The sequence below is a fragment of the Esox lucius genome, chromosome 1 (assembly GCF_011004845.1).
Source record: "Esox lucius isolate fEsoLuc1 chromosome 1, fEsoLuc1.pri, whole genome shotgun sequence".
NCBI lineage: Eukaryota > Metazoa > Chordata > Actinopteri > Esociformes > Esocidae > Esox > Esox lucius.
Genome location: NC_047569.1, coordinates 14,273,442 through 14,292,478, shown reverse-complemented (window position 1 = coordinate 14,292,478; position 19,037 = coordinate 14,273,442). Strand labels below are relative to the sequence as shown.

General features: G+C 47.4%; 1 protein-coding gene across 8 annotated transcripts in view; it reads left to right on the top strand.

Annotated features, from left to right (window-relative positions):
* fat3a (FAT atypical cadherin 3a) overlaps positions 1-19,037 on the top strand; it is a 159,536-nt gene that overhangs the window by 47,522 nt on the left and 92,977 nt on the right. For all 8 annotated transcript variants that reach the window (XM_029119359.2, XM_020048494.3, XM_029119354.2 and 5 more), the window contains one exon: positions 6,892-10,233. In XM_029119359.2, the coding sequence (XP_028975192.2) occupies positions 6,912-10,233 (3,322 nt within the window). In that variant the 5' untranslated portion in view covers positions 6,892-6,911. The remainder of the gene's footprint in view (positions 1-6,891; positions 10,234-19,037) is intronic.

Here is a 19,037-nt window from a genome sequence, read left to right as displayed (position 1 = left end):
AACAGTGCACTGGCACAATTCTGTGACATGATATTCGTTAATTATACTTGCTTCCAAAAAGCACAGCTAGCTACCCAAGTTAATTTTCACTGCACATTTGGAAACACTGCACTGCTCATTTGTAATACATGCATACATGTGTATTGAGGACAAGCTGGCTCATTACATTGACTTTAACTACTAAGCTATACTCGTTAGCTAACTGTATCTACAGAAATAAACATATTGCTTAGCCTGCTTCCTTAAGCATAACATTTTAGACATGCACTCAAAAATAGGCTGTATTATTCTACTAGTTCTGTGCTACAGAGAAATGATATATAACATTAGCTGCTTAATGACATGTATATATGCTGTTTATGGCAGTCAATTCACAGTGTACTTCTGAGATGTGATTTTGTGTAAGTTGGCCTGTGAAATGAGGAGTTTAAGGGCAGAGTCTGTGAATGTGGTTATCTTGATCAGTGGGTCCAGGTAACATAATAATATTGCGTCTCTTTTTCCGTTATTTGTGATGTTTCATCATTCAGTGCACTTTTAAAGGGTAACAACAGTCACATGACCATCCAGCTGAAATGTATTTCCATCCAAAAACTGCCCCCTTGTGATAATGGTTTTGAGGCCAAAATAAGACTGACACCTGATTGTATCCTGTTGAAACCAACAGCAGTTCATCACCGTCCCAGATTACCTGAATCTCTTTCCGATATGTCAGGTTGAGGTCGCCGTTTCAGGCCGTTTAAGTGTGTTTTGGAGGAGCTAGGTCGTTTGAATAGCGATAGGGGGATAATGTCTTCTCTTCCTCTTCAAAACATGAGACAAATTAGTATATTGTGACTTTTCTTTAAACATTATATGGAAAAATGCTCTTTTTTGTCCAGCTAATTGGTTGTGAGAGCTGTAAAGTATCGTTTGATACACTTTTTTTTTTTTTTGTCAGAGACGGCCCTAGTTAATATGAATGTGGGTTGTTTAGAGGGCAAAGGAGGTACGGTTTGGGGGATGGTGGAGAAAGGAACAGAGAAAGAAAAGCCCTGGCTCTATAAGCATTAGCATGACAATGAAGACCAGGGCCAGTGGAGGGACATGGGGCTAGTAGGGCAGAACCCCAGTAATATGTGTGTCTTTGGGCGTTAGATAACCACGTGGATGGTGATAATGATGACAGTTGTGAGGATAGGAAAGATGATGATGGTGTAGGGGAGGTGAATTTGAGAGCGATGACCATGCGATGGCGGCGCAACCAAAAGCAGGCGACCCGTCACGGCAGAGGCCTGACCCGGCGATCCAGACCTTTCTCCGGCTTGTGTGGCGCTTGACAAATTCCAGACATCTGGTGGATTCAGCGCGGCGAGTCGGTCAATCACTGATAGGTATGTAACAGGACTACAGCCCTGAATGGCAACACGCCTGGCCCTGAGGTGTATGAGTTAGGCTGGGGGGGGGGGTCAGGGTGGTCCCGGGAGAGAGCAGATCCAGACAGCGTCTCTCTGACCGGGGATACAAGTGGACGAGGGACACGGGTCCATTGTGCGACGGGGTTGAGGGGCCAGACGGAGATTTTCGTTGACTTAAGTCTGTGAACCGCATATCGGGTGACTGTTTTGCTGCGTCGCATGTTATTTTTCGCCCTGGCCTTTTCCCTTATGACATCTGTCAAGCCCTCCTCCGACACACACGACGCATAAACACACGCCCGTCCACCCCCACCGGCGGGGTTATGACTCATTCTCCCCACAGGGCAGATAGCAGTAACATGAAGGATTAGTCAGCATTCGGCAATATGGTTCCAGCTATGAGGAACCTTATAGTACGTTGACTACGTTTGTATAGCTTTGGGTGATTAAATAGTTCTCTGTAGAGTGCCCTCTAGATTTCTCTCTCCAGTTTATTCACGCCGGTTTTTAGGCCTCTCACCTGGACCTATGTCTCTTTCAGGCTCTTCCGGATTTTGCTTTAGTGAAAATAAGCGGTGCTTTTTGGGTAATTGAGTTCTTTCCCAGTGGCATATTATTAGTGCATAGAGGTGAGAAGACAGGTGTAACTGCAGACACTCTCCCTGTTCCCTGTGTTGTCTAGATAACCAGGTGTATCAGCTGAAATGTGTCACCTTCCCTTCAAGACTTACTGTAGAGCGAAAGAGACAATGGTGGAACAATAGATAAATCACTCCCCTGTTCCATATCTTTGCTGCTATCTGTCCTCTTCCCTCTCCCTCCTCACTCCTCTTCCTCTGTCCCTCCCTCTCTCTACCACCTCTCTCGCTACCCCCCCCACTCTTTCTCTTTCCCTGTCTCTCCCTCCTATCTCCCGCTGTCCCTTTTCTTATTCTCTCTCCTCGTTTGTTCCAGCGTTCCCACACAGAGCGCTTCAGAAAGAAAAGGTTATATTTATCACAGAAGGACAGAGGGAACAATCACAGAGCATTTTATCAGAACAGGTTTTTGGCAGGGCTTTTGCCAAGGACGCGTCTGGCCTGCCTCTCTGTGTCTGTCTGTGTGTTGGTGTGTGTGTCTGCGTGTTGGTGTGTGTGTGTCTGTGTGTTGGTGTGTGTGCGTCTGTGTGTTGGTTTGTTTGTTTCTGCCTGTGGGGGTACACTTTCTTTGGCTACACTGAGTTGTGGTTGTCTCTGTGTATTCGTCGATGAACACTGTGCCTGCGTGTGTATGTGTGTGTGTGTTGTGTGTTTGTCAGTGTGTGCCTTTCCCCGTCTCTGTGTTCGTCCCAGCCCGTTAGCGTGTGTTTTTAGTTTTCACTCACTGTTTGGCCTGGCTTTGTCGGTGCGTCAGCCGTAAAAACGGGCGGATGAAAGGCTCCGCCTCCAGGGATTGTTGCTGCACAATGAGCCTGAGAATTCACTTAATCTGTCCACAAAACAGCCCGTCCACATGGCTCCCCGTTAGCTGTGCATTACGGAGACAGATCTGTGTCAGACCGCCGGGATGTTGTGGGCTGCTCTGACTCCCTGACCAAAGTGGCGTCTCCTGGAGGGAGAGACAGTAGAGAGGGATGTGGCTGATGTTTGCCACAGACAAATAAAGCGAATTAGCCTTTAATGAGAAGCTAATGAGGGGGTATTTAGCTGTGACAGTAAGTGAGCCCTCTCTATGGAGAATTATACTGTTCTTCTGCGGTGATGCTCTGTACTACTCTCCCTCATGTGACGTGCCTGTATAAAGACATCACACACTCACACACACACACACACACACACCAGGACTGCAGATTTGATGATGCTGAGCTTAACAGAAAGAGAAGTGTGCTCTCTGAGGCGTGTATTTGTCATTGAGGGCCTAGTAGGTTAAGGTGGACAGGTGAGGGTGTACAGACACTGTAGGAAAACCTCTCTCACGGACACACACACACACACCGGCTGGATAAACCAGGTCAACCCAACTTGTGTGTGAGTCAAGCCCAATGTGTCCACTGATGTTAGTCAGCCCCCAGACACACACACAGGCACCGCGGCCTGACTGCTGAGGTAAAAGCCGTTTACCCGTGCCAGGGAAGTACAGCAACACGTTTGGTTTGAATTCCATCATCTGGTGCCTTAAGGCTTAAACTAACTGCACAAATACACACACACACACACATGCATAGCCTACACACACATACACAAACACACACAGCTGCAGGGCTCTACGCGACCGCTCTTGTCTGTTTGATCGGTTTGTTTGCGGTAATTTGTCAGCTGAATTGCTGACACACATCCGAGTGCTCTTATCTGATGGTTCCTGTGTTTTACTATTACAGAGGCAGGCAATGATGTCCGAGTATCACTGAGGGAGGCCGTGGTCCCTGTGTCCTCTACTTCCACGCACACACACCACAGCCATGGAAGGAAGATTGCAGATTCAAAGCAAGGATGGGAGGCTGGAACAAGGATTAGTGTAGGAACAAATCAACCTGTGATCAGATTAGCCGTGATGGAGATAGAGCAGGAGAAGTTTGCCCTCCCAGTGGCTTTGGTAGATAGAGGGATACAGATTGTGTGTGTGTGGGTGTATATCTGTGTGTTCTAGTGAATGCAGGGTGCATGTGTGTGCATATTACGGAGAGATTTACAGCAGGTGTGTGAATAGGATGTGGCTGTTTAAAGTGGAGGGTGCCTTTGGTAGTCAGGTGGTTATGTACCTGGTAGTCTGTGTGTGAGAATCCCAAGAGAGAGAAGAGTTGAGCCCTCAGTGAGGGACCATAACCTATACAGCAGGGATTCTAAACCGAGGGCTTTGAAGGGGACTTCAGGACCCTCTGCAATTAAAGGGCTGCGCTTTATGTGATTGTGTTATTATGATGAGCTGTCAAATGCCCGTAGGAGAGTCAACCCAGACGTACATGGGGATAGCTTTGGTTTGCTCCCTACGTTGTGTGACTGTTCTGTAAAAGCTCACATTTAATCAAATGTAGGTTTCATATACATTATCATATCCAAACCCATTCTGGAGTCCAATGTGAGGGAATGAGGTTTATTATTAGTGGTAGTAGTTGTGACGGGGGTGGTGGCTTAGAATTGCAGGGACCAAAATGGTAGTTGCTCAGATCAAACCAAAGCGTGCGGGTGTGGTGATTTAAGAAACATATGACATTCAACTCCTGTGAAAAGTGTCTGTTGGGGAATAAAGTGTGGGAACCCCTGCCGTGTAGGACAACGGACAGAAATACTGCAACATGAGAAACATAGTGACTCCATGCACACACCCACACACACCCACACACACACACACACACACACACTCAACATGTAAACAGTGCCAGCCTACGGTAGCCTATACGCCGGCATCCATCTGTGACTGTGGTTTGACTGGAGGGTGTGCAGGGCGGGCACAGGCTGGGTTTGGGAGGATGTGTTTATGGATCCTGGTGGGCACCCTGAGGTCTGGCCGCAGTAAACGTTGACAGTATTTAAACAGTCACACGCTGTGATGTGAAAACCCAGTCAAGCGGACTGTGGAACAGTCAAAACACAATCGTCTGCCACAGCCGCTCACACTCATTCATGCATCATGGAGAGGCCAAGCTTTGTCTCTTTCTCTCTCTCTCTCTCTCTCTCTCCTCCCCCTTCGTTTCCTTTATCTATCTCTCACTTTCTCATGCTCTCTGTCTTTTAACATATCTTTTTCGTCCCCGTTTCATTGCTCTCTCTCCCCCTCTCCATCTCCCTCCCTTGCATCCTCTCTTCCTGTCTCTCTCTGCTTCATCCTCTCTACCCCTGTATTCTCTATATCTCCTTTCAACTTGCAGTCCTTGCACTAGTCTGTTTATCCTTGGGGATGCTTCTTGGGCTTCTCTGGTCTTTACTGTGTGAAAGGCATTGCAAACAGCCTGACAAGCGCACACACATACACACACACATACACACACACACAAATGTCAAGCGCACACAAATACATACCCACATGTCCACGCAGACACTTCCCACACTTCAACAAAATGCTAAGAAAGCAAGAGATTGGTCCTCATTAATTTCTCATGTCAAATCTCAGAATGAGAACGTTGAAAAAGCATACAGAGAGGGTTTCCAAATTGCCCTCCTTTCACATTGAGCTGTTCAGACCGGGGCTATCCAGGAATAATTCTTACTTCGACCGACCAGGGTTGAATGTGGCAAAATTCCAAATTTGTCGATGTGCTTATTCTCAAAGAATCAGACATTTTGTGGGTTTCAGTCGTAGAGGTTGAAAGATGAGCAGTTCTGACCTATGAATTGCTGATGAAGCATTATTCTGGCATATTTTAGAGGTGAAAAGAGTCATTTTGTATACACCTCAGTCTACCAAAAAGAAGAGTTGACACAGCGATGACAGATTATGGTTGTATATAAATAAACTATTGGCAGATAGGCAGTCTTTGCTGAATTCTCATCTTTGTTGTTCCCTAAATGGCTGATGGGTCTGATTTTAAATGTAGGGTTTAGATGGTGGTTTTCATTGTTTCTGCTGAGGGGTTTGGCCACTGCTAAAGAGCAGATGTTTTTGTAGGTCAGAATACTCTGGATGGAGTTATAATGCTGAGAGTGAATGTGTAGATAACGAGAGAGACAGTGTGTATGTTTGTGTGTGTGTGTGTGCGTGTGTGTTTTGTGTGTTGTTTGGCAGTTAACTTTCTCCAGCATGTTATTACAAGTTCTCTCGGACATACTGGACTCCTCCCGTCCACCCTGAAGCCATTGCGGTGGAAAACGTCGAGTCATCATAACCCCAACTGCGGTGGCACTCCTATCTCCACCAACATGGCATTTACCGGATCAGGGTTTCTCCCAGTGCCCGGATTGGAGCATATTTGTGGCCATTTCTTTCAGAATAGTCTTCTGAAATAGAAAAAAACTATCTGAGCACAACAACTGTTTGACTTGTAGCTTGTGTCTGGCTTGTTGTTTGTGAAGACGTTTGACATGTTTTTGAGGAAAACACTGTTGCATTTTGACTTGTAGTTCGGGGAAAAGTTTTATGCGAGTGATCTTTTTCTAGCCCTGCTATGAAAGTGGTATGTCTTTTTTGGTGTCTGTTTTTTTTTTGGTGTGGGTTTTGGCGATGCTGAACTCCTCTTTCCGCCATGCAATTATTTTGTTCCTTTTCAAACCAACCTCATGGTTTTTCTAAAACGTGCAATTGAGTTTCAGTGTCCATAGCGTCTACACACACACACACACACACACACACACACACACACGATGATGTCATACCTCCAATGGTTGCCTGGTTACTACACATTCCGTCATCTCCACTGACCAATCATTCTCTGCTATCGAATGGATAATTTGTAGCCTGTCAGGCCTAAAGGTCAGCGGTCAAGTTGCGGATACGTGGCATGTCTTTTGTGGTTGTTAATCACTCGCCCCTTGCCCCTGTCTCCCCCCCGTGGCTAAAGTCTCTGCCCTCTCTTGTGTTGCAGGATGGAAGAATGATGATGGGATGGATGTGAATATGGGCCAGTGGGGCTACACAGGCATGCATGGCCAATCCGTCTGCCTGGCCCTGCTGCTGCTACTGCTCTCCCAGCTGCCCCCCTGCTGCTGCCAGGACTCCCATGGGCCTCCCCAGGGCCCTGTCGACACCCTCCCTCGCTTTCACTTCACGCAACCCCGCTACCACGCCACCGTCTACGAAAACTCGGCGGCTCGCACCTACGCCAACAGTAAAGTTAAAATGGGCGTCCACTTGGCCCAGCGCTCCTGGGAGATCCGATACAGGATCACCTCCGGGGACGACGAGGGCTTCTTCAAAGCGGAGGAATACGTGCTGGGGGACTTCTGCTTTCTGCGTGTACGGACTAAAGGTGGTAATGCAGCCATCTTGAATCGCGAAATCCAGGATAGCTACCTACTGACTGTTAAAGCCTCAGTCAAAGGGGAGGTTCTGGAGACCTGGACCAAAGTGACTGTCCAGGTTCTTGATATGAATGACCTACGACCTTTATTCTCACCCACTACATACTCAGTCACCATAGCAGAAAGCACTCCCCTCAGGACTAGCATAGCCCAAGTTACAGCCACCGATGCAGACGTCGGCTCCAATGGGGAATTTTACTACTTCTTTAAGGAGAAAATGGAGCTGTTCGCCGTGCACCCGACCAGCGGTGTGGTCTCCCTGAGTGGGAAACTAAACACTGAGGAGCAGAACAGGTACGACCTAGAAATCCAGGCAGTGGATCGTGGAATGAAGCTATATGGCAACAATGGTGTGAGCAGCACAGCCAAGCTGTTTGTGCACGTGGAGCGTGTCAACGAGCATGTGCCGGTCATTAAAGTTGCCACCCACATCACCTCATGGTTGGACAAGGACCCTGTGTACGCAGTAGTCACTGTGGAAGATCTAGACGAGGGGTTAAACGGAGAGATTGAGGATTTGTCTATAGTGGCTGGAGACCCACTGGAACAGTTCTTCCTGGAGAGGTCAGAGGGCAGTGAGTTTGCCATCAAGGCGTCTGACCAGGTGGACTGGGAGAACTTCCCTTATGGATATAACCTCACGCTTCAGGCTAAGGACAAGGGGACCCCGCAAAAGTTTTCTGCGGTCAGTGTTGTTCACTTAATGGTGAAGAAACCCCAAGCTGTGGAAGTAAAATTTGAACAGGAGTTATACAAAATGAGTCTAAATGAGATCTCCCCACCAGGTACCATCATAGCAGCCTTGAAAATCACTCCTGAGCCAGACGATGCAGAGTATATCCTTACTCCCTCGGCAGACTCCTCCTACTTCCGAATGAACACTCTAACTGGAGTGATCTCAACTGCCCGCTGGTTCAAAGCAGTCACCCATAATGTATTTGACCTTGAGGTGGTGGAGGTGGACAGTGAACTAAGGGTCAAAGTTCTGGTCTCCATCGAGGACGCCAATGACAACACCCCAACGTTTTCTCAGCCTTCGTACGAGGTCTTTGTCAATGAGAGCGTTCCCGTGGGATCAAACATACTGACTTTGTCTGCATTGGATGTGGATAGCGGGGAAAATGGATATATAACATACAGCATAGCCAGCCTCCAGCCTCTACCCTTCAAGATCAACCAGTTTTCAGGTATCCTTACCACTACACAGGAGCTGGACTTTGAATCCTCATCTGAGAGCTACGTGTTTGTGGTCAGGGCCTCTGACTGGGGCTCCCCTTACAGACGAGAGAGTGAAGTCAACGTAACTGTCCATCTGGAGAATGTAAACGATAACCAGCCCTTATTTGAGAAAGTAGCGTGCCAAGGAGTGGTCTCTCGGGACTTTGGCATTGATGAGGTAATCACCACCATGTCTGCTATCGACATAGATGAGCTGGAGCTGGTGAAGTACAAGATCCTAGAAGGAAACGAGAAAGGCTTCTTTGACTTGAACCCTGACTCAGGGGTCCTGAGCCTTCGTAGGTCCCTTTCCTCTGCCAGTCCAAAAAATGGAATGTTTAGTTTGAAAATAACTGCCACAGATGGGGAGAAGTTCTCCGACCCAATGTTTGTTAACATTTCAGTAGTTCATGGGAAATCTCCCCCCAAGAGCTTCAACTGTAGAGAGACCAGAGTTGCCCAAATGCTGGCTGAAAAGTTACTCAAAAAGTCCAGAGCTAGCACCAAGCCCAAAATAGAGGAAGGATTCATTGACCTTTTCTCTGTAAACAGACAGACCCCTCAGTTTGACAAAACCTTTCCCACTGACATATCAGTGCGGGAGGACCTAAGGATCGGTTCCAGCGTGTTCAAGGTCAAGGCCTATGATGGTGACACAGGTTTCAACGGTCAGATTTTGTATGCCATCTCTGATGGAAACACAGACAGCTGCTTCACCATCGACATGGAGAGTGGCCTAATCACAACATTCCTTCCTATGGACAGAGAGAAAAGAGACCGATACCTCCTTAACATCACTATCTACGACATGGGCCTGCCCCAGAAAACCACCTGGCGTCTACTCACTGTCTATGTAGAAGACGTCAATGATAATGCACCCCAGTTCATACAGGAGGGAGGCTATAGAACGGTAATTCCTGAGAACACAGCCATCGGCACGGATGTCATTCAGGTGGAGGCCACAGACAAAGACATGGGCCCTAATGGAGAGATTGTCTACTCTCTGCTGACTAGCACCACCCAGTTTGGCATTAACAGCTCCAACGGGATTGTGTATGTTGCCGGCCAGCTGGACAGGGAATTTGTTGCCAACTTCAACCTGAAGATTGAGGCTCGTGACCAGGCGGAGAAAGGGAACCAGAGGTTCTCAGTCACCACTCTGAAGATATCTTTGGAAGACGTCAATGACTGCCCGCCCGCGTTCATCCCCAGCGTCTACAACACCCGGGCATTGGAGGACCTGCCAGCGGGTACCGTGGTGGCCTGGCTGGAGACCCAAGACCCGGACCTCGGCCCGGGTGGACAGGTTCGATACTCCCTGGCCAATGACTACAATGGGAAGTTTGAGGTGGACAAGGCTAGCGGAGCAATCCGACTGACCAAGGAACTGGACTATGAAACGCAACAGTTCTACAACCTCACCGTGAGAGCCAAGGACAAGGGGAGGCCTGTCTCTCTGCTCTCGGTCACCTTCGTGGAACTGGAGGTGGTGGATGTAAATGAGAACCTATACGCTCCCTATTTCTCCCACTTCGCCCTGACTGGGTCGGTAAAGGAGAACGCCCGCATCGGCACCACTGTCCTCCAGGTCACGGCCAGAGATGATGACGATGGTCGAGATGGAGAAATCCAGTACTCGATTCGAGACGGGAGTGGACTGGGGCGCTTTGCTATTGATGAAGTGACGGGTAAGTGAAGATTGTCTGCAGAAATGCAGTAAATGTATGTTGCCGGGATTGTTCCCAGAACGTCAGGACGTTTTTTGCCATTGTACCCTGGATGTCATTAGAATGTCCCCTGTTTGCTGGGATATACTGTTTGGATTAGTTTTGGTAGTGGGTTTATTATTCAGACTGATAGACATTTACAATTGAACATAACACAGAGTCTGCGTTGTGTAGATTGTTAGATTCAGTGTTCTGGCGAAGAGCTACTGTATCCTTTTAAGCTGTATGTGAGACCAGTTTGTTCAATGACACTGGACCTTATAAGTCCAGTCTCCGCTGTGCATGTGTGAAAGGGAGAAGGAAATTCTCTGAATCCCTGTCCAGCGGTTGAAAGATAATCTAATTGCAAAGCGGCTGATGTGTGTGGTGCTGGGATGTTCTTAAGAAGGTTTAGAGTCATGATTTATAAGCTTAGCACAGTCTGGGAGAGGGCTGGCTTGCCAGATTTAATTACTACACGGCTCTCTTTATTTACACATAGTGCAGTTGTCATGTCGTTTCTGCCTGACCCAGACGTTTGGCTCCTCTGCCTTCTCGGTCTAAACGGCCCACCCCTCCTCCTCTGCGCGTCTCTTGCTCTTGGCTGGAGTGCCGGCCAACCGACCGGATAGGCTTGACAGCCCCTTTGTGACATTCCGCTCCAAGGTATTCTAAGATGTTCCTTTTCCTATTTATTTAAACGGCATACGAGGGGGAGCAAAGTAGACCGGTTAATTTTCTAGCCAAGGGAAGAATAGAAGGCGGTGTCGAGGGAGGCTTAGGGTTATAATGACCTTGGCCCACCATGAGAGATACCCACCACCACCTCCCACACGTACACACTATATAACTCCTCCATGAATTATGGCCCAAGTGCAGTTTCCACTTAAATGGTAAAGGCTTGGAGCAAAGGGAGCGGGGGAGAAGAGAGGGAGAGAAGTGGAAGAAACAGAGGATAGCTTTTAAACAGCATCACCTCCGTGTCTGACTGGACGGTAAATTATCTTGACGGTTTCAAATTGCCTTTAGATTCCCAGCAAACGCTCCTCTGAGCCCGAGTGATTCTTCATCCCACTCTGGGATCGTGCCTTGGAATGAGAAAAAAAAAATTGAGGGAGAAAGAGACACTCAAACCAACTTGTTTTTCATGCAATTTAGCTGGAGAGAAACTGAAGAAGCCCAAAAGTGGTCCTCAAGCTCAGTTGAAGTCTATAGCAAAGGCCTTGTTCTATTTTAAAGGTTTTATTTTGATTTTAGGGAGGAGCAGCCTAGCTCAGTGTGCTTAGTAGTCGGGTTCTTTTCTTTTCCTTCAGGGAAAAACGAGTACATTCTCATCTATTAAAATACTAGAGTTCTACAGCTACTACTGTTTCTCCTTCACAACAATATTAGTCTTAAGATAATGATAATAAATGCCTCAGCGTGCAGCTGTCGGCTTGTTTTGCAGTTTGGTCTTGGCTGAATCGCACTCATGGAATCGCCCAAGACTTTTAAGATTGATTCTCAGAGGTCATGTTTCAAACGAACCGTTGAACATTTTTACTGGGTGTGGAGAGAGAGAGAGGAAATTCAGCCGCACGGCTCCACTCGAGCATTCACCAGGGGCCAGAAAGTCTAACTCTTAGCCGCGAACGATGTTAATCGCTCATAGGCCCTAGACGCAAAATGCTAGCTCCAAACTGTCAAGTGACTAATCAGTGATGAAGAATGCAGTTCACCATTAGTTACAGTATGGACTTGTGTTGTTGCAAAGAGCTATTTGCCTCATTTCATTTCTGAGACGAAAAAGAGGCTCAGGGCTTGGTGTACGTTTCATGATCAATGTTGAAAGCTCACTCAAGTAGGGAAAAAGGATACCCAAACTGTACACCAGCACTCAAGGTCTGTTTCATTACAGCGGGGCTCTTTTGTCTTCAGGAGAATTCCAGAATCTATAGCGATATCCGCAGAGGTTCGGTTACTGATTGACACCACGCTGTTTCGTGTGCTCGTCTAGTCGGGAAGTAGCACCGAGACAGAGCGTCCGCGTGCGTTTTCAGAGGACGCTGGATGTCATTCTATGGTTGCTCTGGTCGTGGGGATGTGACACTCTGTGGGCCGCCGGGTTTAAACTGGAGGGGGCAACAGCAGTGATTTGGTATTCACCGCACGTCTGCGGGGTCAGGGCTCATCAAGGGGTCAGATTCCCTGTCGTCATGACGTTCTACCAAGAGGTTATTATACCTCCCATATGGCCAAAATGAAGACATCTAGGTCCCGGATTTGCAGCAAGCGCACACATTCACACTTACACACATACACTTACACACACACACTCACACTGACACACATACACTCACACACACAAGCGCACTCTTACCCCTTCAAGCCACTGGCTTGTCCCTTGTTGATGACTAGCAGCTGAGGGGTGAATTTATAGCCCTTGTTAGCTGAACGTTGGCAAGAACCATAAATCAACCAGGGGCTGCTGCAGTGCAACTCCGCAAACACAATTACAGCTTAAAGAGTATTACTCTGGCCCATACATGTACGCACACACACACACAATTTACACGCGCGCACACACAAAATCACAGCTTAAAAGGGCATATACTCCTACCTGCTTTATTGAACTGGATCTAGACTTGTCACTCCACAGGTTGCCTTTCCCACACATGCCATGCAAGCACGTACAATTCCTATTTACATATTTATTTATTGCCATAATGAATATTCATTCAATTACAGTGCTTTATGAAAAAGCCTTTAAATGATTTCACTCTGAGTAATTATATAGTTTTCTGGTATGCAGCAGTGATCTGTGTTAATGGTGAAGTCAGAGAGAATGGATAATTCAGTTCTAAAGGACCCAAATGACTCCAGCTTAGTTAGCATAGCTTCAAAACCACTCTTCTGTTTGTGTGTGTGTGTGTTTGTCTGTGTGAAGACAGGTTTATTTTTGAGTCAAAGCTGCTTTGCATGTAGGTGTTTGACAGTGATTTTTCCCTGCCGTAGAATAATGATCTGAGCCCTCTAGATGAGATGTGTCCCACTTTCCGCTTCAGTCATGAGCAGGTGGGCGGCCTAATGTATGCTGTGTGTTTGTATGTCTGTATGTATGTCTTTGTATATGTGTGCGTACCTGTGTGTGTGTGTGTGTCTGTGTGTGTGTATGCTTGTTAGTATGTGTGTGTACATTGTGCCCTATCATCCTTTAGCAGTTTTTCCCTATCTCATATTGACAATGAACACACAAGTCTCTCTCTCACACACTGCTGGTTTTCACCATACACACACACACCCACACGCTGCTGGTTTTCACCATACACACACACACCCACACGCTGCTGGTTTTCACCATACACACACACACACACCCACATGCTGCTGGTTTTCACCATACACACACCCACACGCTGCTGGTTTTCACCATACACACACACACCCACACGCTGCTGGTTTTCACCATACACACGCACACACACCCACACACTGCTGGTTTTCACCATACACACACACACCCACACGCTGACGAGGGCTGTCCCTGCTAGGACCTTTCTCTGGCATTATACTCTCCTCTCTCCAAAAGAGGAAACACTCAGAGTTAAGATGCTTCCTCACAATGTCATGTATCCATGGGAACTTCTGTGTGTAGAGAGAGCAACCAAGGCATTTGAAGAGAAAAGAGGAAGAAAGGGAGAGTAAGACAGAATGGGAGAATTAAAATGGGAGGGAGAAAGAGGAGAAGAGAGAAGGAGAAAGAGAGGGAGAGAAAACGAAATGGTGAGAGTAAAAGACTGAAAGCAAAATGGAACCAAAGTAATGAAGGGGAATTCAGAGGTTCTGATTCCGTAGTGATATATTTTAACGGCCAGGACTAGCCTGCTTTGTTTGCCCAACAAAAACATCTTTGTGGAGAGGCTTGAATGAGGTTGCTTATTAAACCAAAGTACACACACAACATTCTATGCATTATGTACTATGTCTCACCCACAGTGGATGGAAAGATTACAGTTCAAATCGAGGTCAAAGCCTATAGAAATGTTGTCTGTCCTAGGCTTCTTGCCGAGAATAACAGCCGGCGGATGGGGTTTAAATCACATATAGTGCACATTTCACACACACACACACACACACACACATTTTATTACAGTGATTAGTGGCTTGATGACTACATTTATCTTTATTGCATAGAGAGGAGCGACCTGCATTTGTTCAGTGGCTGGGTGGTGTTGCATGCCACTGTAATACGGGCCTAAATGGGATGGGCACGCCCAATCTACGGTACGCCATACCCACGGCACGCCTAACCAACTCTATGCCAAACTCACGTTACGTCTAACCCATGTTACGTCTAACCCACGGTACACCTAACCCACGGTACATCTAACCCACGATACGTCTAACCCACATTACGTCTAACCCACGGTACGTCTAACCCACGTTACGTCTAACCCATGTTACATCTAACGCACGGTACACCTAACCCACGATACGTCTAACCCACAGTACACCTAACCCACGGTACACCTAACCCACGATATGTCTAACCCACAGTACACCTAACCCACGGTACACCTAACCCACGATACGTCTAACCCACAGTACACCTAACCCACGGTACACCTAACCCACGGTACACCCAACCCACGGTACGTCTAACCCACGTTACGTCTAACCCACGGTACACCCAACCCACGGTACGTCTAACCCACGGTACGCCCAACCCACGGTACACCCAACCCACGGTACGTCTAACCCACGGTACGCCCAACCCACGGTACATATAACCCACGGTACATATAACCCACGGTACGTCTAACCCACGGTACGTCTAACCCACGGCATGCCTAACCAACGGTAAGCCCAACCCACAATACACCTAACCATCGGTTCACCTAACCCATGGTACATCCAACCCACGGTACGTCTAACCCACGGTACACCTAACCCACGGTACATCTAACCCACGTTACGTCTAACCCACGGTACACCCAACCCACGGTACACCCAACCCACGGTACGCCCAACCCATGGTACGTCTAATCCACGGTACGTCTAATCCACGGTACGTCTAATCCACGGTACGTCTAACCCACGGTACGTCTAACCCACGGTACACCCAACCCACGGTACACCCAACCCACGGTACGTATAGCCCACAGTACACCTAACCCATGGTACATCCAACCCACGGTACGTCTAACCCACAGTACACTTAACCCACGGTACATCTAACCCACGTTACGTCTAACCCACGGTACACCCAACCCACGGTACGTCTAACCCATGGTACGTCTAACCCACGGTACACCTAACCCATGTTACGTCAAACCCACGGCATGCCTAACCAATGGTAAGCCCAACCCACAATACACCTAACCATCGGTACATCCCATATCGGTACATCGATACGCCCATATTTTATGCAGAGGATTAAATGAAGCTGGAAGATGGTTCATCAATACCAAGACTTGCCATTCCTCCTCCAGTTTGGCTCACAAAACAACAGCTTGAGCAAACCAGCAAATGTTTGGATTTCGATTATGACTTGCAAATAGGAACCGAATAACCTAAGCTCAGTCAGATTCAAGCTAACTATTAATTAATTTGTATTTTGTCTTCATTGTTGGTTCACAATACGGTAACAAAAAGGCATGCCGCTGCAGGCCTACTGACCAGGCTATCAATCTGTTAGTTATCCGGGAGATGTGTGTGTGTGTGTCAGTCTGCGTTTGTGTGTGTGTCAGTCTACGTGTGTGTGTCAGTCTGTGTGTGTTTGTGTCAGTCTGTGTGTGTTTGTGTCGGTCTGTGTGTGTGTCAGTCAGTGTGTGTGTGTGTCATTCAGTGTGTGTGTGTGTGTCAGTCAGTGTGTGTGTGTGTGTGTGTGTGTGTCAGTCAGTGTATGTGTGTGTCAGTGTATGTGTGTGTCAGTGTGTGTGTCAGTCTGTATGTGTGTGTCAGTCTGTGTGTGTGTGTCAGTCTGTGTGTGTGTCAGTCTGTGTGTGTGTGTGTCAGTCTGTGTGTGTGTGTCAGTCTGTGTGTGTGTGTGTCTGCGTGTGTGTCTGCGTGTGTGTGTGTGTCTGCGTGTGTGTGTCAGTGTGCGTGTCAGTTTGCGTGTGTGTGTGTCCATCTGCGTGTGTGTGTGTGTCAGTCTTTGTGTGTGTGTGTGTCAGTCTTTGTGTGTGTGTGTGTTCCAGTCTTTGTGTGTGTGTGTGTCAGTCTGTGTGTGTGTGTCAGTCTGTGTGTGTGCGTGTGTGTCAGTCTGCGTGTGTGTGTGTCAGTTTGAGTGTGTGTGTGTCTGTCTGCATATCTGGCATGTGTTTGTATTATCCGTTTTTTTCTTTTTCTTTCAGGCTTTGGATGTTTGGACAACCACACAGTAGTAGTAAAATCTCTTTATCGCTCTTTTTGCTCTCTCCCCTGCTCTTCTCTGTATGAATCAGTCTCTCTCTCTCTACTTTTTTAGCCTAACCCAAGGGCCTTTATTGGTACCGGCAAAAACACCAATTAAGAACAGCTGAACAGGCAGAAACCATAGTCTCCTACAGTACTTGGTTGGCTAATTCTGGGCCCTAATTTTTAGGCGCGTGTATGCATATGTTTGTGTGTGTGTTCTATTTGTAGGAGACCAAAGCCCTCCATTTCCCTGGGGCTCAAGTCAGGGCTCAGACCTTAACAGTTGATGGAAGCTTTGAAAACAATGAGGAACATGGTTGCGTGAATGATCAGAAGACACACGCTATACATGAACGCCACTCCCCTTTGCTTATTTAGTCACACACACAATGAGTGAGGTTCTTTTCAGCAGAACTGGAATGATGGCTCAGCTCGCCACACGCAAACTGTTGAATGTATTCTTGATTTTGAAATGCGTGGAGGAAATAACATTGGTAATGATAGCCTGTGGTCCTCACGGGGGACGAGCGCAGAGTGGAGGCCGGAGTTTAGAATACTGTAAGAGAGTACTGCAGCACGGAAAGCAATTAGGATTAAGAACCTGAGCAAAGACACTCGGTACACAGCACACACACAAACATGGTGATTGTGCAATACACACACACACACACATTCCTGCCCCCGACTAGGTTGTTCTTAGAGTCGACTGAGAGTCCTGAGAATCCAAAGTTGTATTTTGAATTAATGGATTGTTTAACATGTATAACCGTATATAGTCATACCCTACATGTGAGAATGAAAGACCAGGGTTAATCACAGCGTTTTTCAAATAGACCCTCTAAACCAGAGGTCTCAAACCGGTTCCATGGAGGGCAGAGTGTCTGCAGGTTTTCACTCTCACCTTGTACTTAATTGACTAATTAGGTCACTAATTGGTTAGTTTCTACCCCCACCTGGTTGTTTAGGTCTGAACTGGGAACCAAATTAAAGGAAAACCCAAAAACCTGCAGACACATGGCCCTCCGTGGAACCGGTTTGAGACCTCTGCTCTAAGGGCTCTAGAATGCATGTGAATGGGCCTGGGTCAGCTTGTTGGTCAATTCCCAGCCACGCACCGTTCCAACCCTGCTTTAGACTGGTGGCGAGGTAGACATTGGTCTGGGGAATTAATAAGACACTTTATATAATTGCAACATATGTTGTCTGCTTTAGAGGAAAAGGGGTTAACGTTCCCAAACCCAGTTAGGATATACACACTAAGCCTAATTAGGCTAGTTGAACAAAGAACGAAAAAAGACACATCAACATACAGTGCATATCTGCATAAACACACTGTCGTCTGACGACTGGCTGACGCCATGTTCTGTGATACAGCTCAGGCCCGGTGGGGAGAAGACTGGCCAGTGTGCTTGGGGGTGTCTGGCTGACCCACTGAGGTTGTGTTTGTTCTGCTGGGCAGTAGGCCTCTATTCAGCACTGAGACAGATCTCCCATTCGGTTGCCTTCTGTCGTCGTGGGTGTGTGTGTGTGTGTGTGGGGGGGGGGGGGGGGGGGGGGGTCATAGGTGATAACATGGAAAGCCCATCTAGCTCAGATTACACCAGGCCAGGTTCCTCACACCCTGAGGACTTCATTACGTAGGCTGGATGGGTCTGGCGCCCTTTGTCACCTCTTCCGGTGACCACCCACAGACGCTACCTGTTATCTGACACCACACACACACACACACACACTCTCTCAAGCACACACACACGGCTGCGAACATGCCCTGCGGTTCATTCTTTTTCACAAAGTTAGCAGTCAGATTAGCGTTAGCGACATGTCCACGCTAGTGGCAGGAAATCTCACTGGGGTCCTAGGTTGGCCCTTTAGCGCTGCTGCTAATGCTGTTATGATATCTATCACCGAGTCACCAAGTCTTGTTAACGTAGTGTTGGTGACTCGGTGATAGATATCTTATGTCCCCTCTGAAGCTAAGCTGAGAGGGCTTAGCTTCAGAGGGGACATAAGTGGCAGGAACAATCTATCACTCCTGACAGTTCCATTATAACAAATGAAGATGTACTTTCTAATTTTACACACAGTAGCTAAGCAACCTCTGTAGCGCTAAAATGAGAAAAACGTGTGCATGTTTGATTATGGGAATGTCTTAGCACTGTTTTAATTAGGCAATGTGTGTGCGTGTTTGAGTGGGGTGGGTGTTGAGTTGTTGGTGTGTGTCAGGAAGCTGTCTACATTTGTATGCTTTTGTTCTAGAGTGAATGTGTTTCATAAGCCATCTTCCTGGATCAAAAGATGTTGAAAAGACATCCTACAAATTATTTTGCTCAGTGTGGTGTGTGTGTCTGTGTGTCTGTTTGAAGCCTGTCTGTGAATGAGAGCTGTTGTGCGTTTTTGTGCAACCCATG